Source organism: Mastigoproctus giganteus, chromosome 6 (genome assembly GCF_048544385.1).
Source record: "Mastigoproctus giganteus isolate SK-2022 chromosome 6, ASM4854438v1, whole genome shotgun sequence".
NCBI classification, from domain to species: domain Eukaryota; kingdom Metazoa; phylum Arthropoda; class Arachnida; order Uropygi; family Thelyphonidae; genus Mastigoproctus; species Mastigoproctus giganteus.
In genome coordinates, this window is record NC_143580.1 from 212967028 (window position 1) to 212991243 (window position 24216).

Sequence of the window (24216 nt, forward strand, 5' to 3'; positions counted from 1 at the left end):
TGTACCAAAAATTAAAAATAATATTTTTAAATTTTTGTTTAAAATTTAAATTTTAAATTTAAAGTTTCTATATTTAAAAAAGAATTAAAACAGACTTCAAAGAGTTAAAATTAAAATTTTCATATTTGTGGACAGCTATTAAATATAGAAACCCTATGCTCAAAAGTTAAATAGTATTCTTGTTGCTAAAAATGACTTAGGTGACGAATGGCAGAAGTTTAAGAAAACTCTAGTGGAAACAGCAAAAGAGGCATGTGGAGAAACATAAATTCAGAATACTGTGGTAATTTTAGCAGAAAAAACCTAATTCCTTATTGGCATATAAAGATAAGATGTTTGAACGATACGCATCTTTGACTACAGTCAAAGTCTGTTCACAAATATTTGAATTTGTTAAAGACCCTATTGAATGATGCTAATCTTTAAACACTCATCAAGTGTAGCCGTCTCCTCTGCTGTAGCACCTACTAAATGCACACTGACAGTAGTATCTCTTTGGAAATCTGAGATTCTCTTCCATTTCCCCTTGCCATTAAACTGATTTTGACACTCAGTTCACATGCATGCACTATTTTACCACTTTGATTTGCATATTTTTTTACCAGATTATTCTTATATCTCAAACTTCCATGGTTATAAATTGGCCATGTAAAGAAGCCCATCTGCTAAATGGTCTTATGTGATCTGTAATTTACTTACATTAGCATTAGCATTAGTAGAGGCATTTGATGCAAGAAAGCAAGCTTATGCAGCATCAGCCAAAAAAAAAAAAAAAAAAAACCCACTTCCACTTCACCCCTCCGTTCGTTCAAAATACCTGTCCAGCTGAGCCTTAAACTTATTTAGGCTATCAACCTCCACCACAAGGGATGGCAGTCTGTTCCACCAACCAACCACCCGCTGGCTAAAGGCAAATTTCCGCACGTCTATCCTACATCTGTCTTTCCTCAATTTGAATTTATGCCCTCTCAGGTGATTTTTCTGAGCTAGAGGAAGAATCCCATCAGCATTGAGCATGCTTAAACCATTCAAGGCTTTATACACCTCTATCAGATCACCTCGCTGGTGCCTAGTCTCCAGACACTGTAATTTGCAAAACTTAAGCCAAAACTTATTTGCAAAACAGCAGCTCTACATCCTTCTTGAAATGAGGCCTCCAGACCTGTATACAGTACTCTAGGTGTGGCCTGACCATTGCCTTATACAATGGAATAATCACCTCCTTATCCCTGCTGGAAAAATTCCTGTATATCATTGACAATACTCCATGAGCTACTCTTGCAGCCCGTCTGCACTGCTCAGAGAACTTCATATCTGCCTGCACAATCACCCCCAAGTCCCTTTCATTCTCTACCACTGTCAGTGTAGTAGGACAGAGTTGATACGTTGCTCTGGGGTTGCTGTTTCCCATGTGTAGTACTTTACATTTGTCAATGTTAAACTTCATTTGCCACCTCTCAGCCCATCTGCTCAACCTTTCCAGATCCTGTTGCAGCAGCATAGTGTCAGTAGTGTCCTTGACAACCCTGCCAACCTTTGTATCATCTGCAAACTTGGACATTAAGCTTGATATACCATCATCAATATCATTTATAAATACAGAAAACAATAATGGACCCAACACTGAGCCCTGAGGGACTCCACTAATAACATTAGTCCACGATGAGCAGTGTCCATTGATTACCACTCTTTGTCTTCTCCCCCTCAACCACCCCTTTATCCATAGCAGCAATTTGCCTCCAACGTCACACTGCTCCAATTTGTGTAGCAGTCTTCCATGTGCAACAGTATCAAAAGCCTTTCTAAGATTCAAGTATATAATATCAAAGTTATTCCCTGCATCCAGTTCTTTTGTGACTGCATCATAGTATCCAATCAAGTTGGTCAGGCAAGACTTCCCCTTAACAAAACCATGCTGTGTCTGAGCTATAACTGAAGTCTTGTCTAAATGATCCTGCAGTGCTTCTTTAACCAGTGCCTCCATTAATTTTCCTGGAACAGAAGTTAAGCTCACAGGTCTATAATTACTTGTGTCAGCCTTTGAACCTCCTTTGTGAATTGGGGTCACATTTGCACATTTCCAGTCTATGGGTACCTCCCCTGAGTTCAAGGAAGCTCTCATAATTATGGCTAAGGGTTTGCTTACTTCCTTTGCTGCCTCCTTTAATATAACTGGATAGATCCCATCCACCCCGGGTGTATTTCTTGTGTTTATCTTCAACAGTTTCTCCTCCACTTTACTCCCAGTTATTTCAAGATTCTGTAGCTTACTGCTAGAGTTGAATACACCTCTTGAAATCCCCTTTGCTGAATAACTCCTCATGTGTGAATGTCGATGCAAAATATTCATTTAGTTTGTTAGCTACCTGAGCAGGATCATCAACAGTTGACCTATCAATATCAAGTGGACCAATCTGATTCATCCCCTTCCTTCTAGAGTTTACATAAGTAAAGAACTCTTTGCTGTTTTTCTTTGCATCCCTTGCCAAGGATTTCTCGTAATCTGCCTTTGCCTGCCTAACCTCCTTTGTAACTTGGTTGCATATCAACTTGTATCTATCATAGGCTTCTGTGTCGTGTTAATTTGTAAGTATCCCATGCATTTTTCTTCTCTGCCATATGCCTCATTAGTTCATCTGACATCCATTTTGGCCTAAACCTTGAACAATATTTCTTAGTTGGTATGTAAAGCCTAGTAGCTTCCAAGATAAGTTCTTTGAATGCTTCCCATTTTGAATTTGCTGTTGGTAACATCATCAGTTGGTCCCACTGTATAGAATTTAAATACTGTCTCAGTCCATCGTAGTCGCCTTTACGGAAGCAATAACCCTTCCCTTTACCCCTAATGGTAGTTACCTCTTTGAGTAAATCCCACTTCAGCACACTGTGATCACTGCCACCTAGTGGTTCATTTATCTGCAGATCCTTAATGCATGAAGAATCACTGCTGATAATCAAATCAAGAGTATTACTCCCTCTAGTTGCCTCCCGAACATGCTGATGTAGAAAACAATCATCCAATAAATCCACAAAAGCCCTGCTAGTGTGTGAGTAACCAGCCCCCAAATTCCAGTCAATATCTGGGAAATTAAAATCTCCCATTATAAGACTCTCTGATTTACTGGCCCACTCTATTTCCCTGTACAGTTCCTTATTATACTCATCAGAGTCATTAGGCCTATAGCACACTCCTACTCTCAATTTTGATCTCCCAATGCTTATGTCACACCAAACTGACTCAACACTGCACTGTCCAGCGATGTCGACTGGCTTCACTTCCTTGGTTTTTATGTGTTTCTTAACTAATAGCATAACCCCTCCCCCCTTCCTATCCTGTCTATCCTTTCTGTAGACGTTGTACTCCCCAAATTGCAGTTCTGCATCCCTTATATCTGTGTGACACCACGTCTCTGATATCCCAACAATATCTGCCTTTGATGTTTTGAGCAATACCTCAAATTCATCAAATTTATTTACTCAACTCCTAGCATTGGTGTACACGCAAGTATACCTGCACCTGTTTCTATTCTTAGCTACCCTAACACAACCCATGTGTTTACTTGTACCGCAATGGCTCCCAGCAGTCTCTGAAATACCATGCATCTTGTTTTTCAGGCTTCTGCTCATTCTAATAGAAGCAGTGCAAGAATCTCTTTCACCTCTGCCAGTGGCTACTGTCAATCTATTGGTCTTTGTCTCCCCCCAAGCTAGCTCAGTTTTCCGACCCACCTAACACTGCCTCGATAGCATCAGCAAATATTCTTGCACCCTTTCTATTTAAGTGTATCCCATCCCTGTAGAAGCAATCTCTCCTGTTAACAAGTACAGTCCAGGCTGAAAAAAATTCTACCCCTTGAGCCTTGCACAATCTTTCCAGGGCCGAATTGATCGACAAGGCTCTCATCATATAAACATGCTTACTGCATTATTTTCTATAGAAAATTATTTGCAAGATATGCATTTTTTTACCTTGTGATGCAATTTCAATGAAGCATTATGCTTCTATCTTATTGACTTATTCATGAAATGAGGGGTTTTGTAACAAATTTGAAAGAAAGTATACCACAGTGCTCTCTCTCTTGTGTGTGTACATATGCAACAGATTACACATGAATGCATGTTATTTATTGTTCATTTTTCTTCTATTTTAATAGCAGTTTGAGTGCTGCGTTCCTTCCAAGCTGTCCACTTTTGAAATGATCATTTCTCCAGACATGGAATATCCTATGATCTGTATTGGGGTTAGAAAAGGGTAAGTCAGTAACAAAATCTTACATTTTTATTTAATTTTTTTGATGAGCATTTGATGATGATGATGATAATGTCAGTTTGAGTTTTAATTATGTTACAGAGTTGAACTCACTTATAATGAAATTCAAGGAACTTTGAAAAGTGCTCTTTAAATTTTTAATACTTCATGACTTGGGTTGCCACGAGGTGTTGCAAATAATTCACAGTAATCCATACACATAAATGTATTTTACCTTAGGGACATAGTTATATATGATCTACATCAGCGGTTCCCAACATTGTTTGACTCGTGAACCCCTTTCAATGTAATATTTTTAATGCAAACCATTAAGCCTATATTCTCTGAAATCGTATATTTCTGAATTTTTATTATAAAATATTTCCAGTACTACGTTTTTATAAGTGACATTGCATAATAATAAAAATTATTATTAAGTATTATTTATACTTTGTAAAGAAGTTATTAATCAGTGCAGACTAGATTCCGAACAGGCTAAGAGTAGAAAACTTACTTGTCCAAATGGTAGCCGAGCATTCTGGTCTCTTGCCAAAGCTATCCGCCTCAAATTTTTTCCCATCTCTGTTCCAACCTCTGTCAAAACCAGATGGTTCTGTTGCCACATCAGCGAAAGATAAAGCTGACTTGCTAGCATCCTATTTTTCGTCCAAGTCGTGTTTATTAGTTAGGTTACTTAAAGGCTCATCTCTAGCAGAGTCTCTCCACTCTCTGTCTCATAGATTTTCTATTTCTGTTGCATGCGTTTTCTTTAGATACTTGCATGGGCACTGTTCTTCTGAATTGGCTTCTATAATTCCCACTCTCTCTTTCGCTGGCCGGGTGGGTAAAGTGCCTGCCTGGCAACCCAAAGGTCGCGGGTTCAAATCCTGCCTCGGGCTTGGATCAAAGTACTGCAAAAAACTTTGGGAGGTGCATTATGGCCACAGAAGCCGATGTGCCAATAACTTAAAAAAAAAAAAAAAAAATCTGAACACGTGCCGTAACCAGTCAACATCCATTTACTGTCCAAGTTCAATCCAACAGAACCAACTTTTCTTCTTCTTCGTTTATTCCTTCGACTTCCGTTTTCTGGAACAACCTTCTTTCATACGTATTTCCTGACATTACAACCTACAGAAGTTCAAGTCTAATGTCAAGGACCTTCTTTCATCTTTTCAACCCATGCACAGTACTAAGTACTATAGGTTCTAAAAAAAAAAGTAGCTATACATAACAATGATCCTTGAGAAGGGAAAAAAAAATTAGTATGGAAAACATATTTAAAAAAATGTTATTGATGCATTGGTAATGCACTTCCATCATTTCTACTACCCAGGTGTATGCATACATCATTTGATTATATCTCATATTGTGAATATCTTCACGAGTTGCCAAGTTATTGCACTGCTTTGAATAAGTAACGCTTCACCAGTGGAGAAGACTAATGTTACTTATTATCAGCGGATACCACCTTCCAGATGGCACCATTTCGAAGCTTGTTGGCTTACTCATTAGTGGGTGGGCAGATACCCTGTTGTTGCAATAGTGACAACCCAATTATGAAGTATAACTCCAAAATACGAGAGATGCTTGATGGTGTGGATGGATTAATCTAAAACTATTTCTTGACTAAATGTCTAAGAGTATGAAAAAGGTTGTTTATGCATGGGTAATGCAAGATATAATCAAACAATGCATGCATACTACCTGGGTAGTAGAAATGATGGAAGTGCATTACCCATGCACAAACAACCTTTTTCATACTCTTAGACATTTAGTTATTTGGTCAAGAAATAGTTTTAGATATTCCTTTAACACGATATATTGTAAGATAGTAAATTAATTATAAGTAATTGTGGGAGATGTGGTTTCTTTCTTTGGCAAATCTTTACCTTATATTTCATTTTATTTTACTTTATTGTTTATTATCTGTTATATTTTGTAGTTTACAATAATATACCTATGTAAATCCAAGCAGACGCCATTACAGAATTTTTAATGCGGACCCCCTGGAACACTTTTGGGAACTGCTGATCTACATCATACATAACTATCATTTGAGGATCATTCAATATTTTTTCAGGATAGAAATTGCATGTGTTATACTTTGGTAATTAGGTACTTTTAGATAAACCATCATTGGGGGGGAGCAAGAATTTCTTTATTAATGGATGTTGTTAATCATTTTATAATAATATATGCAACATTTTTGAGTTTACCCCCCCCACACACACACACAAGCATGCATGCACGCACGCACACAGACACATCTCATAAGATAGGCGTGTTGGGAATCAACTGGGATCCAAACCAATTCCTTGTTGTAGGGAACCTATAAGTAAAGACACAGTCTATATGCCTATTGATTGAATGAGGATAGACTATCACAATGGAACTAAGTTCACTGGATTGGTTAATTTATAGATAAACCAGACTGGATGGCACCCAGGGGACTCACTGCTAAATATACTGCAACAAACATCAGGTTAGATACTATCAATGTTAGAAGCTTTGCAAAGAAATGGAATTTGCAGAACAGAATTGTTTTGATATCAGAATAGCAGGAATTACAAAAACCAAGAAGACATTGAGAAGCTGCAGAAAAACAATTATTATTAATTAATTTATTCTGGAAGTAAGATGCAGCACAATTAAGATACAGTAGCAACAGCTTTAGCATCTTCCTTGTGCTGCCACCTCTCCAGGTTTACAATGGAGAATCTGACTTATTAGTATTAGTAATGGCAAATGATGCAAGAAAGCAAGTTTATACAGCTCAGTCAAGAGGAAGAAAATAAACTTTGCTTATTACCTGTCCATCCCCCTCCCCTCTAACAGTTTGTTTAGCTCTTCCTTGAATTTTTTCAAACTACCCACTTCTACAACACAAAATGGAAGTTCTAACAATCAACTGCTCATTGCTGAAGAAAAATTTCTGCTCATCTATTCTACAACCATCTTCCCTCAGTTTGAATTTATTCTTCCCTCGTGTGCATAGTCTGAGCAAGAGGAAGGATTCTGTTGGTATTGAGCTTACTCAGTCCATTCAGAGCCTTAAACACCTAATCTCCTTGCAGGTGTCTAATCTCCAGGTGCTACAATTTGCAGAACTGAAGTCTTATGGTGATGTAGTTTTACTGTTTTGTAAAAAAAAAAAAAAAAAAAGTAAAATTATATTTGAATTTGTAAGTTTTTTTTTTTTTTTTTTTTAATTCTGTGAATTCCTTCTTATTTTTGTTAATGAATATGGCTGTAATACCTGAGAATAGTTTGCTGTAATTGTTCAATTTAGCCATAAAAAAAGTAAACCCTTTTCTGCAGGTTTTTCTTTTCCAACAACACACATGATATCCTCTCAAGTTAGAAAGCAATTAAGGTTAGCGAAAGAACTTAAGTTTGTTAAAAACTAATATCATTTTAAAGATTTATTTTCAAAGAAAATATTGCAGGATGGCAATGGTTCTAACTTGCATTGTCAATGGAGTCTACAAATACAAGCCAAAACACTGTCTTTCCTTGCTGATTAATTAGTAAATGCCATTTTCCTTTTTCACATAATTATAAAAGACCAGTGAGAAGCAAAGGGACAGTAGGTCGTGAATGTCAAAACAGGTTGATGGATGGCAAACTGATCAGCAGCTTGCTACAGCATTTGCTGCAAAATTTGCCTGCAAGTTTTATATGGTAAGAAGTGATGGAGCAGTTTCACCAACGTTGTGCTGATATGATCCAATGAAATGTTACAACTTCAAGTGGATAAGTAGACCTTGTGGAAATTTTACAAGCTTTGTTTATCCTTCCAGTCTATACCAGTTGTTTCCCACAAATCCACTAGCGTACTCTAGTGATGTTGCAAGATATCTGCAAAGCCAAATGATGTTGGTTTTGAACTGTTTGACTAGCCTCTTGGTTACTAGGATGTGCAATCACCATGAAGGTGGCCTCCCAGCATCTGTCCATTGCACAGAGAACCAAGTTAGGCAGCTGATAGAATTCTGTTGGGCTGCCAACACTGGCCTGGTCAAGGGTGAAAAGAACCTAATAGAAAGGGGATGTGAGATATAGTAGGAGATTTTGGCCAGATGGTAAGGCAAAAAGAGGGACATGAAAGAAGATGACTCTTCTCTCATGTCTCAGGGAAAAAACAGGATGAAACCTAGAGGAGGGAAACCCCTATAGAAGTAAAGTGTAAAGTGTGTTAGTTGTCTGATGGCACTAGGGGTTTCTCCCATCTCTGCATTGTATTCTTTGTAAGTGACACAGAACTCTTTGGAGGCCAGAGATTTAAAAAGTGTGTGGGGAGTGGCTTGTTGTGTAGTGTTATTCCCTATAGAAGTGTGCACTGGGAGCCCATGGGTGGGCCGGAAAATTTCAAAGGTAGGTGGCCAAGTACAAGCCCTTATAAGCTTCCAGTCTATCCCACCAAGGAAGGATTCTGGTGTCAGCAGGTATCTCACTAGCCTCTTGGTTACTAGGAGGTGCAATCACCATGAAGGTGGCTTCCCAGCATCTGTCCATTGCACAGAGAACCAAGCTAGGCAGCTGATAGAACTCTGCTGGGGCTTCTAACACTGGCCTGGTCAACAGTGAAAAAGAACCTAATAGAAAGGGGATGTGAGATATAGTAGGAGATTTTGGCCAGATGGTAAGGCAGAGAGGGACATGAGAGAAGATGACTCTCTTAGGAAAAAAACAGGGGGTTTCACCCCTTGTTTTTTTCCTAAGGAACCCCCTATAGAAGTGTGCACTGGAGCCCATTGGTGGTCAGGAAAAGTTCAAAGGTAGGTGGCCAAGTGCAAGCCTTTATAAACTTCCAGTCTATCCTGCCAAGGAAGGATTCCGGTGTCAGCAGGCATCCCACTCCAAAGGGCCTTAGGAGTCTGCTAATTGGGATGATAATGTCTGCATGAGAAGTACCAAAGTCTTCACCTACCCTGATGAGCAGGCCTATATCAGAAGGCATAAGGAATCCCACCTCAGGGGCAGGCCCCAAGGTCAGAAAGTAGATCCCACAATGCTGAAGAAGCATTCATTCATCATCATCTCCAGAGACTCCACCTGGATCAGGAGAGAAGAGGAACCACCATGATGGTGGAAATAATCCTATGTCAAGCAGGGTCAGAAAACCAGGAATCAGCAATAAGGATAGAAACAAGGCAGGAGAGGAGAGGGAAGAGAATCTGGAGCAGGAAAGTCCACCCAGACCAGAGGGTTGCCTGGGTCAGCACTGTGCTCAGAGAGACACTGGTCCCATGTCAAAGGAGTTTTCCATGTTGAAAGAGTTCCAACATCTGCAGAGGTGTAGTTTTTAATTGGTGACTGTGATTGCCATTGACCCGGATTACTCAGTTGATGTTGACAGAGCATAATGCTGTGTTGGCACATTATCAGGATTGGCCAAGGGAGGAGCAGTAGGAGTCATCTGGAAGTGATTCGAGGGAGGTGAAGAGGCAACCAAGCAGAGGGGATGAAATTGTTTCCTGAATACAGCAGTAGTGAAGGAAGGAAAAGCCTGGAGAGCATCATTATTCTGTAGAATGACATGTTGCAGTTTAAGAGAAGACGAGTTACAACTCCAAATATTTAATACACTCATAGCACAAGCCATATGACTATTAATAAATTTGGTAAATTGTAGACGCTTGACAGCCAACCAGCTGACTTTCTGTCATGAATTCCTAAGGTTAAAGTGTGTTTCCTTGTGGCAGATGAAAGAACCAAATTTATAGATAGCAAGTTGCCAACTGAGTTTTGGAAACATTAAGTATTATTTAATTTTTATTTAAATATGCTTATGTTTAGGGAACTAATTTGTTATCCAACAGTGCTATTTGTAAAACAACTTTCTTGAACCAAATTAAAATGAATTGATTTTCCAAAAAATAAATAAATAAATAAATCCCAAGTCACATTTGGCATAGCAATGGTTACTATAGGGAACTGGATGCAAAAAATAATTTTGACTTCATATACTTGAATTTTAGTAAAGCCTTTGATACTGTTGCACATATAGACTGCTGTACAAACTGGAGCAATATGGCATTAAGGGCAAGCTACTGCTATGGATAAAGGTATGTTTAAGTGGAAGAAGACAGAGTAGTTATCAAATGGGCACTGCTCTTCATGGACTAATGTTATTAGTGGAGTTCCCGGGGTTCAGTGTTGGGCCAATTGTTGTTTTCAATATTTATCAATGATATTGATGAAGGCATTAGCATTAGTAGAGGCACATGATGCAAGAAAGCAAACTTATACAGCATCAGCCAAAAAAAAAAAAAAAAAAAAAAAACCTTCCCATTTCACTGATCCATTCATTCCAAATGTTTGTCTAGTTCTGCCTTGAATTTATTTAAGCTACCAACTTCCACAACAACAGATTGAAGTTTGTTCCAGCAATCAACTACACGCCAGCTAAAGGCAAACTTCCACACATCTATTCTACGACTGTCTTTCCTCAGTTTGAATCTGTCTCCCTCAAGTTTGTAATCTGAGCAAGAAGAAGAATCCCATCAGTCAATCCATTCAAGGCAATACACCTCAATCAGATCGCCTTACAAGTGCCTAGTCTTCAGAAGTGCAATTTGCAGAACTTAAGCCTTTCTTCATAAGAGCATCCCTTTGTTCCCTTCACCAGTCTTGTTGCCCTTCTCTGTACTCGTTCTAGCAACTCTTATGAGTTTTCCAGGCCTGTACGCAGTACTCAAGATGTGGTCTAACCATTGCCTTATACGAGGGGATAATCACCTCCTTATCTCTGCTCATAAAATTCCTGTATATCATTGACAAGACCCCATGACCTACTCTGCCAGCCTGTCTGCACTGTCAGAAAACTTTGTATCTGACTGCACAATTACCCCCAGGTCTCTTTCATTCTCCACTACTCTGAGTGTAACACTACATTGGTACATTTCTTTGGGGGTTACTGCTAGCCATATGCAGTACTTTGCATTTGTCAATGTTAAACTTCGGTTGCCACTTCTCAGACTATCTACCCAACCTTTCTTCCAGATCCTGTTGCAGCAGCAGCATGCTCTCATTACTGCTATTAACAACCCTGCCAACCTTTGTATCATCTGCAAACTTTGACATTAAGCTTGATATACCTTCATCAATATCATTGATAAATATACAAAACAACAATGGGCCCAAAACCGAACACTGATGGACACCACTAATAACATTAGTCCATGTAGAGCAGTACCCTTTGATTACCACTGTCTGTCTTCTCCCACTCAACCATCCTTTTATCCATTGTAGCAATTTGCCCTTAATGTCTAAGTTTGCAGATGATACTGAGGTTGGTAGGGTGGTTAACGACAGTCATCAGGGTGAGCTACTGCAACAAAATTTAGAAAAATTGGATTGTTGTATGAGAAATGGCAGTTGAAGTTTAACATTGACAAATACATACTGCTGCATTTGGGTAGCAGTAACCCCAGAGTAACTTATCAGCCATGTGGTACTACACTCAGGGTAGCAGAGAATGAAAAAGATCTGGGGGTGGTTGTGCAGTCAGACATGAAATTTTCTGAGCATTGCAGACATGCTGCCAGAACAGCCCTTGGGGTTTTGTCAATGATGTACAGAAACATTTCCAGCAGGGATAAGGGGAATTATTCCTTTGTATAAGGCCGTGGTTAGGCTGCACCTTGAGTACTGTATACAGGTCTGGAGGATTTACTTTAGGAAGGATGTAGATCTGCTGGAATGGGTGCAGAAAACTGCAGCCAAATTGGTGAGGGGAACAAAAGGGTGCTCTTACCTAGAAATTCAGGTCTTCAGTTCATTTCTCCTTCAACCAGTGGGTGGTTGATTGTTAGAATAGGCTTCTATCAGTTAGTTGTTGGAAGTGAATGAGTATGGAAAAGTTTGGTGAAACTCAAGCAGTTGCTATTGCCATTTCAAAGGCTTTTGGTCACATTTGCATAAAGGCCTTCTAAATAAGCTTCTATCTTATGGTTTCCCAACTGTTTTTTGTAATTGGTTATCCAGTTTTCTCTCTGACAACTCACTGCTGGTGATGGTAGATGACTCTGTCTTCTAACTTCTCCACTAATACTGGTGTTCCCTTGGGGAACACCAGTTAGCATTAGTAGAGGCATTTGATGCAAGAAAGCAAGCTTATGCAGCATCAGCCAGAAAAAAAAATAAATAAATAAACAAATAAATAAAAAATAACCACTTCCACTTCACCCCTCTGTTCGTTCGAAATATTTGTCCAGCTGAGCCTTAAACTTATTTAGGCTATCAACTTCCATGACAAGGGATGGAAGTCTATTCCAGCAACCAACCACCTGCTGGCTAAAGGCAAATTTCCTCACGTCTATCCTACATCTGTCTTTCCACAATTTGAATTTATGCCCTCTCAGGTGATTATTCTGAGCAAGAGGAAGAATCCCATCAGCATTGAGCATGCTCAAACCATTCAAGGCTTTATACACCTCTATCAGATCACCTCGTCGGTGCCTAGTCTCCAGACACTGTAATTTGCAAAACGTAAGCCTTTCTTCATAAGAGCACCCCACCCCTTTGTTCCATTCACTAATCTTGTTGCCCTTCTCTGTACTCGTTCCAGCATCTCTACATCCTTCTTGAAATGAGGCCTCCAGACCTGTATACAGTACTCTAGGTGCGGTCTGACCATTGCCTTATACAAGGGAATAATCACCTCCTTATCCCTGCTAGAAAAATTCCTATATATCATCGACAATACACCATGAGCTACTCTTGCAGCCCGTCTGTACTGCTCAGAAAACTTCATATCTGCCTGCACAACCACCCCCAGGTCCCTTTCATTCTCTACCACTGTCAGTGTAGTACCACAGAGTTGATACGTTGCTCTGGGGTTGCTGTTTCCCATATGTAGTACTTTACATTTGTCAATGTTAAACTTCATTTGCCACCTCTCAGCCCATCTGCTCAACCTTTCCAGATCCTGTTGCAGCAGCATAGTGTCAGTAGTGTCCTCGACAACCCTGCCAACCTTTGTATCGTCTGCAAACTTGGACATTAAGCTTGATATACCATCATCAATGCCGACCGGGCTAGCCGAGTGGGTAAAGTACCTGGCCGGCAACCCAAAGGTCGCGGGTTCGATTCCCGCCTCGGGCTTGGATCAAAGTACTGCAAAAACCTTGGGAGGTGCAATATGGCCACAGCAGCCGATGCGCCAACAACTACCAAATCAAATCAACCATCATCAATATCATTTATAAATACAGAAAACAATAATGGACCCAATACTGAACCCTGAGGGACTCCACTAATAACATTAGTCCACGATGAGCAGTGTCCATTGATTACCACTCTCTGTCTTCTCCCCCTCAACCACCCCTTTATCCATAGCAGCAATTTGCCTCCAATGCCACACTGCTCCAATTTGTGCAGCAGTCTTCCATGTGCAACAGTATCAAAAGCCTTTCTAAGATCCAAGTATATAATATCCAGTTCTTTTGTGACTGCATCATAGTATCCAATCAAATTGGTCAGGCAAGACTTCCCCTTAACAAAACCATGCTGTGTCTGAGCTATAACTGAAGTCGTTTCTGCACTCTTTCTTGCACTCTTTTCCTCTTGCATTTTAATGACCTTTTTCCATTGACTTGAAATCCTATCCATAGTTTTGCTGATGATAGCACATTGCATTTCTCTTTCCAGTTTGAGAAACCATATCCTGCACAAACAGCTTCAACTTCTCAAATATCCACTACCAAATCTTTAAATGTTGATCTCCAATGGGGCAGAGATGACTTAGTTGACTTCAATCCTTCTAAAACTCACTCCTCTCTTATATCTTGCAAGAAGGACTCTTCTTGCCTTATGCTTATCTTTGATGACACTCGAATTTCTAGGCAAATTATATATCTCTGTTAGGATTACCCTTGACATCTAATCTCTTGGCATAAGCACATTACAAATACTGCTTCCTCTGCTTCTAAAAAACTGGGTTTTCTCTTTTGCTCACATGTTACTTTTTTTCTAAACAGCTGTTTACTCTGTGCAAATTGCAAATCCACCCTGCCATTGAATATTGTACCCACATCGGGACAGTGCACCCAAAACCTCTCTAAGTTCCATTCTAAAGAGGGTAGTTTGGTTAATTAATGACTCATCTCTAACAGTCTCCACTCTCTGTCTCACAGCTGTTCTGTTTCTGCTGCATGCCTTTTCTGTTGATACTTCCATGGGCACTGTTCTTCAGAATGCGCTTCTATAATTCCCACTCTCACTTCCAAAGCAGTCTGAACATGTTCTGCAACCAGTCAGCATCCTTTTATGTCCAACTTAAAACTCTCAGACCCAACTTTTCTTCTTTCTCATTTATTCATTACACTTCCATTTTCTGGAACAGCCTTCCTTCATATGTATTTCCTAAAAATTACAATTTACAGAAATTCAAGTCTATTGTCAACAAGTGTCTTCTTTCATATTTTCAACCTTCAACCCATGCACAGTACTAAATACTATAGGTTCTAATACCTCTCATGTTTGTGGTTTTCATTAAAAAAAAATAATAATAAATAAAAGCATTAATGTACAAAGTGTTCATTTCACAAAACTTCAAAATTCCTCAAAGAAATTGGCTTCATTGGAATGGTTGCAGAGCCTGCCACTATTAGAAACTCTCTGCCACATCCAGGAACTTGTGTGAAAGGGATAAAGAGTATCAGAATTGTTTTATACTGCATTTTGTAAAATAATAATAATAATAATAATATATATACGCAATGAGTGATCACTGAATTGACCACCTACCTAATACTTCGTAGGTCCTCCTTTTGCCCTCAGTACGGCAGCTTTCCGACATGGCATTGATTCGACAAGATGTCAGAAACGTTCAGGAGGTATGGCCAACCAAGTTGTGTGTAATGTGGCCAGCAATGCAGGTATAGAGGTGATTGGTGAATGTGGCACACTATGGAAAGGCATATCCAGATGCCTGATATGCCTTTCCATGGTGTACCACAAGTGCTCTATGGGATTGATATCTGGGGAAGTTCAGAAGTCAGTCGATATGCTGGAAGTCAGAACTGTGTTCCTCAAACCATTCCTGCACATCAGTTGGCCGATGGCTCGGCGCATTGTCATCTTGGAAGACACCGCCACAATTTGGGAAAAAGTGTAAGATAGCCGGGTGTATACAGTCAGCAAGCAGTTGACGATAGCGGAGACCACTGATACGTTTTTCCACATGCGCCAGGGGGTCCAAGTTCCTGCCAGTGAAACATGCCCCACACCATACAACTGCCTCCACCGGCTTGCACTTTTGATACCATGCATGATGGATCGAGAGCCGCATGTTGTTGACACCAAATCCATACACGACCATCCAAGGTGTGGAATAAATAACGTGACTCATCCGACCAGCATACCTTCTTCCAGTCTTCTAACGTCCAACTTGCATGCTCTTTGCACCAGATGAGTCTTTTACGCCGATGAACCTTGGTTAGGAGAGAATGCCGTATGGGTTATCTGCTGGTATAGCCCATACGTGCGAGCCATGGTCATGGCAGATATTGTTCCTGGTTGGCTCATGTTGTATTGGGCCAATGTCGTGCTTCAACAATGCTGCACCTGTACGAGTCGTTGGACCCGGCACTCACCTCTAACAACAACCTTTCCCTGACCTTTGTAGTTTTGCCGTCGGGTCGTTGTTTGACCATTTTGATGCCAGTCCTGGTACACTTTAACTACGACGGCTCTCAAACACCCCACCAGTTCAGCTGTTTGGGAAATCGAGGCACCCACAATCTGTCCTTTATCAAAGTCTGATAAATCCTTCCTTTTACCCATCACCACGCTCGAAATTTTACTACCTATTGAACCACTGACGCCTTATCTATGTTACGTAGGTCGACTAACTCTGCACTCTCATACCTCACATGATCAACGGGATATATTCAGTTTTCATAGGGGTAGTCATAATTCAGTGATCACTCAGTGTGTGTGTGTGTGTGTGTGTGTGTGTGTGTGTGTGTGTGTGTGTGTGTGTGTGTGTGTGTGTGTGTGTGTGTGTGTGTGTGTGTGTGTGTGAAGCTTCTGTGATAATGGCTATTCTTATGAATAGGAAAAGCAAATAATAGGAATAGGAAAATTTTGAGGAATATGAGAAGCAAAGTTCCTCGAAACTTGTTTACTATAGCCATAAGTGCCATTTCCAGTGGATTGTTAAAGATGATACCTTTAAGACTTTTTAAGCTCAAAATCTAGAAGATTTGAACTTATCTGTTATACCCATAAATTTGGTAGAGATTACTTTGTTATAAAGAGTTCAACTGCATTTCTTTTGTTGAGGTAGAAGAAAAGGTCATTCAAAATACCAAAAAATTCAGCAGGTGATATTAGATCTGACATGCTGAAAGCTGGAGTTACATCACATTATCCAGAATTAGTTTTCTGAAGTGTACAGAAAACATATCTCTTGTATGTGATATGTAAAATATGGAATCAAGGATAATCTTTTAAAGGGAATAAAAAAAAAAAAAAAAAAGGTTTGTATAAAAATTGCAAATCTGCTGTGGAACATAGGAAGAATTGGAAAATGGTTTAGGGTTAAATTTGGTGTGATAGAGGTCTTCCATTAACCTATTGATGTTTTGTTAGATATTCAAGAATCTGAATAAATTAGATATAGTTTGTAGGCAATTTAGTAAGAAAATTAGTTACATGAAATTAATTTATGAAAGTTGTGAGAAGCAAAAAAAAAAAAATAATAATAAGCATGTAGCCTAAATAATCAAAATTTGCAAAAAGTTTGTAATTTTGTATATCTAGGAATAGTGTTTTGATGAAGATTAGACATGGAAATTAACAATAGAGTAAATAAAGCAGGAAGTGTACACGGCCATTTAAACAAATTCTTTTGAGGCAAATGAGAAAGTAGCCAAAAGACAAAATTAGCTCTTAATAACTGTTATATATAAAACCAGCTAATTTTGTTTATAATATCTTTATTTTAACCTTAAAAACTGTGCAAAAAAATTAAGTAATTAACTTGACATCAGTTGCACCCGTTTGTAATAAAATGATTACATGCCACCTGACATGTTTTTTTTTTCTTCCCCCAATTCTTCTTTAAATACACCAGTGCTTGATTTTTTACTAATGGATTGCGATACCTGTTAAATGTGATTTAGTTCTGCTGAAAAAAAAAGTGCACACGCACACACAAATTAGTTATAAAATATAAACATGCAACTAATTATTTCTTCCATTTTCCAGTAAAGAAACTTGTCAGTGTAATGAATTAAACGTATGCATGTGCACATATTAATATGTTTTGGAAAATAAATACATCAATAGTTATAAAGTTTAAAGAAACAAAATACAAAGACATTTCATTCAATAATTAAACATAAAAAAAAAGCATGTAATTTCTGCAGCAGACACATCAACGACATGCATATTGGTTATGTGACATTGAAACTCATAAAACTAGCATGTTGAAGTTGAAGGCAAAAATAGTTAATAATAAGTCGTGGTATACTTTTAAAAATAGTAAATAGTTGCACATACAATTTAAAATAAAAAGTAATTGTTCACTTCCAAAATTGCTCAAATAAAAGTTTGACCTTATTTAGAAAGGTACTGAAAATTTCAGCCAATTAGCACTGAATTAACAATAAATGCACAACAGTTATTTTTGAGAGAGACCTGCCATCCTCACAACTGTTGCTAGGTTGATGAAAAATTGGAATCGTCAGATATGAAGGTTTTAATAATAATTAATGGAGCTAACAGATAGAGCAATGGTATGACCATATTATAGATGAGTAAATTAAATATATATATATATGCAATATATTATATATCTTGGTAACAAGTAACCAATGAAAAGTAAGTGAAGCAAACTTAAGATATATTGGTGTGTAGAAAGGATGAAAAAAAAGGAGATTAGCCAAATATAAGCAATATGTCTACATCTAGGCAGATGAAGAGGAGGGTGGGTCGATGGCATCAACTAAACTCTGAAAGAAAAAAATTCTAGAAAAAGCTTTCTTTTTTCTAGAACTTTCAAATAAAGAAATTAGCTGTTATATAAGTAATAGAAAAAAACTGTAAATATCCAAGTTATTATTTTGAAAAATTCAGTGCAGTTATATGTAAATATTTTATTTGTGTGAATCTTTTGATGTAATAATTTGTGTGGTCTTCTGAATAAAAGTTCAGCCTTGGAACTTCTTGATCCTCCCTTGCAGGATGTGGTTTTTGAAAGTTCTAATATTAGAAAGGGTTGTTAAGACTCTTTAAAAATGTAGTTAATGTCAGATGGTTGTGAATACATAATGTTTCACGTCTCCCATTCATTTTTAGTTGATTGATATACTATAATTAATAGTCTGTTTATTTTTATTCAACAGTAATAGTGATATACCTATTTTGTTCATGTAGGTATGATCGAGGTTATCTAAAATTAGACATGATTAACTTGAATTCTACTTCTACTTGGTTTGGAGAAGATGTGGAAGGAACTGATACTATTGTTCCTCGGCATGAATATCTCAATATTGTTAGTGTAACTCAGCTCGAAAAGGACACAATTCTGGTCTGCTATGATAGTAAGTAGTTATTTTGAATAAGCGTTTTCACTTTATTTTTAAATATAAACAGTTCACTTCTATAATAGTTTCTCATTTTGAAAACTTTGCATAGAAATTAAATGCAGACTACTAAAAGAGTTGGCATTACATCTTCTCTGTATTAAATGCATTCTGCAATTTGTTGAGCAGTTTATTTTGTCAATCTGCTACTTTTAGATTATTCATAGCCACTTTCTGTACTTATGATGGAGAATCCTCCTTTTTACTCAATTTGTCACCAACTGTATTACCATCATAACATAGCTGATGATAGAAAAAACTGAGTTTTCTCTGTCTTTTTCTTTTTGCAAAAAAATAGTAAAACTATTAAAATTGTAATTTTTTTAAAAAAGTTTTGCAAATTTCTGTTTTATTTTCATTAACAAATTGGCCATTATATGGGCTAGTCTGCATTGCAAAATAGAAATGCTGGATAATGCTGTCTATAATGTGCAATCATTTCTTTGTACTTGTGGTGCAAAGCTAATTAAGAATAAGTTTCAGTAAGGTGCTAGAGAAATATGACATTTCTCTAGAAATATAAAAATTTCAGAAGGCATATATGCAAAATTTTCCGTGCATTGTAACATGTTTGTCTTGTGTTGTGTGTGTAGATATAATCTTTTTATTTCAAGTGGCAAGAAGCACAGTGTAATCAGGCATTTGCAAACAAATAAGAAGAACATGTAGTGCATTTCATAGAATATAATCTTCTTCTAAGATGTGCTGATCATACAGGTGCATTGTTCAGAAATATGTTTTTGTTTCACTAACAATAACACATATTGTTAGTGAAATGGCACAGATGGGCAAAGAAGAGGTAGTTATGGCTCTGAAAAATGGGCCTTACATGTGGGATTTCTTCGAAAAACTTGTCTGGTTGTGATTCCATTATTAGTAGTGTACCTTTGTGGTAGTTATAAAAAGAGGAGATTGAGCATTTGGTGACAATAGGCTGTCCTTATGGTAGGCCTGAAAACTGGAGTAGCAAGGGTATTTGAAGAGGAGATATTGAGCATTTAGCAGTAATAGGTTGTCCTTGTCATCTTATTAATTTGCATTCTGAAAAAGTGGATGCATATTGCTGGACATTTACTACTAACTAAAAAGAAGTGCTAAAAGGAAAGAGACTTAAACAGTTCCAACTGATGCATGCCGCTCAAATAAAAAAAAATAAAAATAAAGTAGTTTTTAAGCATGTATACTTTGGCTGTCTTTAGTTAAATAAACTAAACTTTTGGTTAAATAAACTAGACTGGAGTATAGCAACTTTTGACAAGTCTATTTAAAAAAGAGGTTAGTAGTATTGAGAAAAGCCATATATGAAACGATAGCGAAGTCTGAATAGCAGTGGTGCCATATCTGAAAAGGTGTAAAAGTCTGCAACTGTATCTTTTAAAAATCAGTTATACCCAGTTGATGTTTAATAGACAATTCAAGAAAGCATACTGTACTAGTAAAAAGTACTGTGGTTGTTTTTTAATATAAAATGTATATTTTGATAGTGATGACAATGCAGTGTGTACTTTTGCAAAACACTTTTTTTTTTTTTTTTTTTTTTTTTTTGCTACTTTGGTACAGAAATCTTGTGTTTTCTTCCTTGCCAGATCTTCAGCTTTTTAAAAGTAAAAAGTTGACAGCTATGATTATTATTATGAATACTTTTCTTGTAACTTATCAAATATTATTACTGAGTCTAGCTTAGCTTTGATTCCAATATGCAGGTTAAAAAAGTAAGATTCCATTTCTGTCTTCTAAAATGAAATAGCTTTAATATGTCATGCTTGTATTTAGTGCCCAAGTTATGGATTCAAAAAGACAAAAAAGAGGGGCTGCGCTGCTGCTTATTATTACTACATTATCACAACTCTAACATCCATTTTGGTGGATTGTTACTTTCTCGTTAGAGTTTGACCAAATGTCCCCCAGAGTCTAACTCCCCCATAATAATAGAGGTGTTAGATTGTGAGGTATGAAATAGCTGCAGTAGGATTTATCCTGAATGGTATTATTGGTTTTCACATGTGGGTTGTGTCAGTAAAAGTTTTTCATATACCATATAAGGGAAAAAAAGGCTTTTAAGATTTTTTTTTTGCACAGTTTAGATTCCAGTTATTGTTGGAATTGGGATTAATGACACAAGGGCTACCGAGGCCAGATTGTGTCTGTTCACAGTTTATTTACAGGTAGAGACGTTAAATTATATGATCCTGTACAGGCCAATATGTTTTAAATACACTGGTGGGCAAAACTTAAGGACCAACAATATTTCTAAAGGTTACAACCACAAAATCTTTATTTAAGATACTCTTTACTGATGAGGGTAGATTCAGTCTCAGCAGCGATTCTTGATGTCAGCTAATCTGGCAAGAGGTTGGCACACGGTATCACCCCGCAAACATCACTGAAAGGGATCGATATGCCAGTCGAGGTGTTCTTGTCTGGGGAGGCATTATCTTGGATGGACATACACAACTCCAGATACTGGAAGGCAGTACTGTAACCGGTGCACGCTATTGTACTGAGGTAATCCTTTTCCATGTGTGTCTGTTCCGAGGTGTCATTGGCCTTAAGTTCGTGTTTATGGATGATAACACCACACCCCATCACACTGCAGCTGTTGATATGCTTTTGAAAGTGAGGACACTGTTCGTATGGATTGGCCTACCCGTTCCACTGATCTAAATCCCATCGAACACAAATGGGACACTGGGGAGATACCTAGCGGCACGTCCGCACCCACCAGAAAATGTTCACCAGCTGAAGATGGTGCTGATAGAGGAATGAATGATGTTACCACAAGAACTTATCAACAACATTGTTCTAAGTATGGACAGGCGGTGCAAAGCTTGCATCGACATCAGGGGTGGCCATATCTCCTACTGAGGACCACCTCTTCCCTTTGTTCCATCTTTGGAAGTGATGCATCTGTATCACGGCAGCCAGTGCTATGTTGTCATTTTTGAATAAAGTCCCTCTGTACCGGTATCTGTATATGCTGAGTTTTGTTTCCGTTGTTTCCTTCATCATTTCTGTACCTCATGAGGTTCCTTTGGTATGCTTTTCCCATATCCAGGCCACTCCTGTGAGAAGCTACAGGTGAAAACCTGACTGGTCCTTAAATTTTGCACACCAGTGTATATGAAAAGTTCTTCTATGTTGGCTTCATTTCCTAAGAAATGAGATAAATTATACGTGATGTGCAACGTCAAGAGTGACCGGAAAGTGTTTGATTGGATGGTTGAATATAAGGGACAATCAACCAGAAAATGATGGACCGTAAGTCCATCATTTTCAGTTTAACACAACCACAATACGCATTGTCCTTTGATTCCCGCAAGAACAATAATAAATTACTTGCAATTTTACTGCAAAGTGTCTGAACATACAGTATATATTTTTAAACAGTTCGTAAGACAGTCTTACAAATACCTATTTCTCTGGACAAGAATAGTATGTGAAAATAAAACAATTTTACAAACAAAGAAAACATTTCAGAAATATTTCATTAAGCAAGTAGTGCATTTAAAATGCACTACTTGCTTAATGTTTGTGGAACAGTCGAGTACGGGACATGATACTGCCATGGGGGATGTCTTTGTGGGCGATGCAAGGAGTGTAAGGAAATCAGGCGACAACTCAGAGTTGTTATGGGCCTATATGAGAGCTTCAAGGACAGGGTGGATGCCCTCGACGGATTAAAAGTGAGGGGCCCATCAAGCTCTCAGCTGCCCACACCAATGCCAGAGCTTGCACTTGGTCATCACGCAACACAGCGGCAGCCCCCAAGGCAGAATGCACTGGTCCCAAAGGAACTAGTAGTTGTTGGTAACTCTATTGTCAGGGAAACGGAAAACATGCTTTGTAAAAAGGATAGGTGGAACAGGACCAGGGTATGTCTGCCAGGGGCAAAGGTTGATGACGTTGTAGAACGAATATCATCTTTTAAGGGCACAAAAGGTGATATAGTTGTACACGTTGGCACTAATGATACTAAGAGTAGGAGACCGGCGGAATTACTTGACAAGTACAGGTGACTGTTGAAAAAAACACTGTGAATTAGGGTTGAATTTGAAAGTGTCTGCAATTCTGCCCAGACACGATAGGAGGGAGTATATGATGAGAGCCCTGTCGATCAATTCGGCCCTGGAAAGATTGTGCAAGGCTCAAGGGGTAGAATTTTTTTCAGCCTGGTCTGTACTTGTTAACAGGAGAAGGGTGCAAGAATGTTTGCTGATGCTATCGAGGCAGTGTTAGGTGTGTCAGAAAACTGCTAGATTGGGGGGATACAAGGACTAATAGATTAACAGTAGCCACTGGCAGAGGTGAAAGTGATTCTTGCACTGCTTCTATTGGAATGAGCAGCAGCCTGGAAAATAAGATGCAGGATATTTCAGAGACTGCTGGGAATCATTTAGGTACAAGTAAACACATGGGTTGTGTTAGGGTAGCTAAGAAAAAGAACAGGTGCATGTATACTTGCGTGTACACCAATGCTAGGAGTTTAGTAAATAAATTTGATGAATTTGAGGTCTTGCTCAAAACATCAAAGGCAGATATAGTTGGGATATCAGAGACGAGGTGTCACACAGATATAAGGAATGCAGAACTGGAATTTGGGGAGTACAATGTCTACAGAAAGGATAGCCAGGATAGGAAGGGAGGAGGGGTTATGCTATTAGTTAAGAAATACATAAAATCCAAGAAAGTGAAGCCAGTCGACATCACTGGACAGTGCAGTGTCGAGTCAGTTTGGGAGATCAAAATTGAGAGTAGGAGTGTGCTATAGGCCTAATGACTCTGATGAGTATAATAAGAAACTGTACAGGGAAATAGTGTGCCAGTAAATCAGAGTCTTATAATGGGGGATTTTAATTTCCCAGATATTGACTGGAATTTGGGGGCTGGTCACTCACACACTAGCAAGGCTTTGTGGATTTATTGGATGAATCACCTGAGAGGGCATAAATTCAAATTGAGGAAAGACAGATGTAGGATAGATGTGCGGAAATTTGCCTTTAGCCAGCGGGTGGTTGGTGGGTGGAACAGACTTCCATCCCTTGTCGTGGAAGTTGATAGCCTAAATAAGTCTAAGGCTCAGCTGGACAGGTATTCGAACGAACAGAGGGGTGAAGTGGAAGTGGTTATTTTTATTTATTTATGTTACTTTTTTTTTTTTTTTTTTTGGCTGATGCTGCATAAGCTTGCTTTCTTGCATCAAATGCCTCTACTAATGCTAATGCTAACATCGGCATGTTCGGGAGGCAACTAGAGGGAGTGATACTCTTGATTTGATTATCAGTAGTGATTCTTCATGCATTAAGAATCTGCAGATAAATGAACCACTAGGTGGCAGTGATCACAGTGTGCTGAAGTGGGATTTACTCA

At 38.4% G+C, this 24216-nt stretch overlaps 1 protein-coding gene across 3 annotated transcripts in view; it reads left to right on the forward strand.

Moving 5' to 3' along the window:
- Positions 1-24216, forward strand: part of hppy (MAP4K3-like protein hppy) — a 394076-nt gene that overhangs the window by 317878 nt on the left and 51982 nt on the right. For all 3 annotated transcript variants that reach the window (XM_090376708.1, XM_090376710.1, XM_090376709.1), the window contains 2 exons: positions 4155-4252; positions 18641-18807. In XM_090376708.1, coding sequence (XP_090232834.1) covers positions 4155-4252; positions 18641-18807 — 265 coding nt within the window. The remainder of the gene's footprint in view (positions 1-4154; positions 4253-18640; positions 18808-24216) is intronic.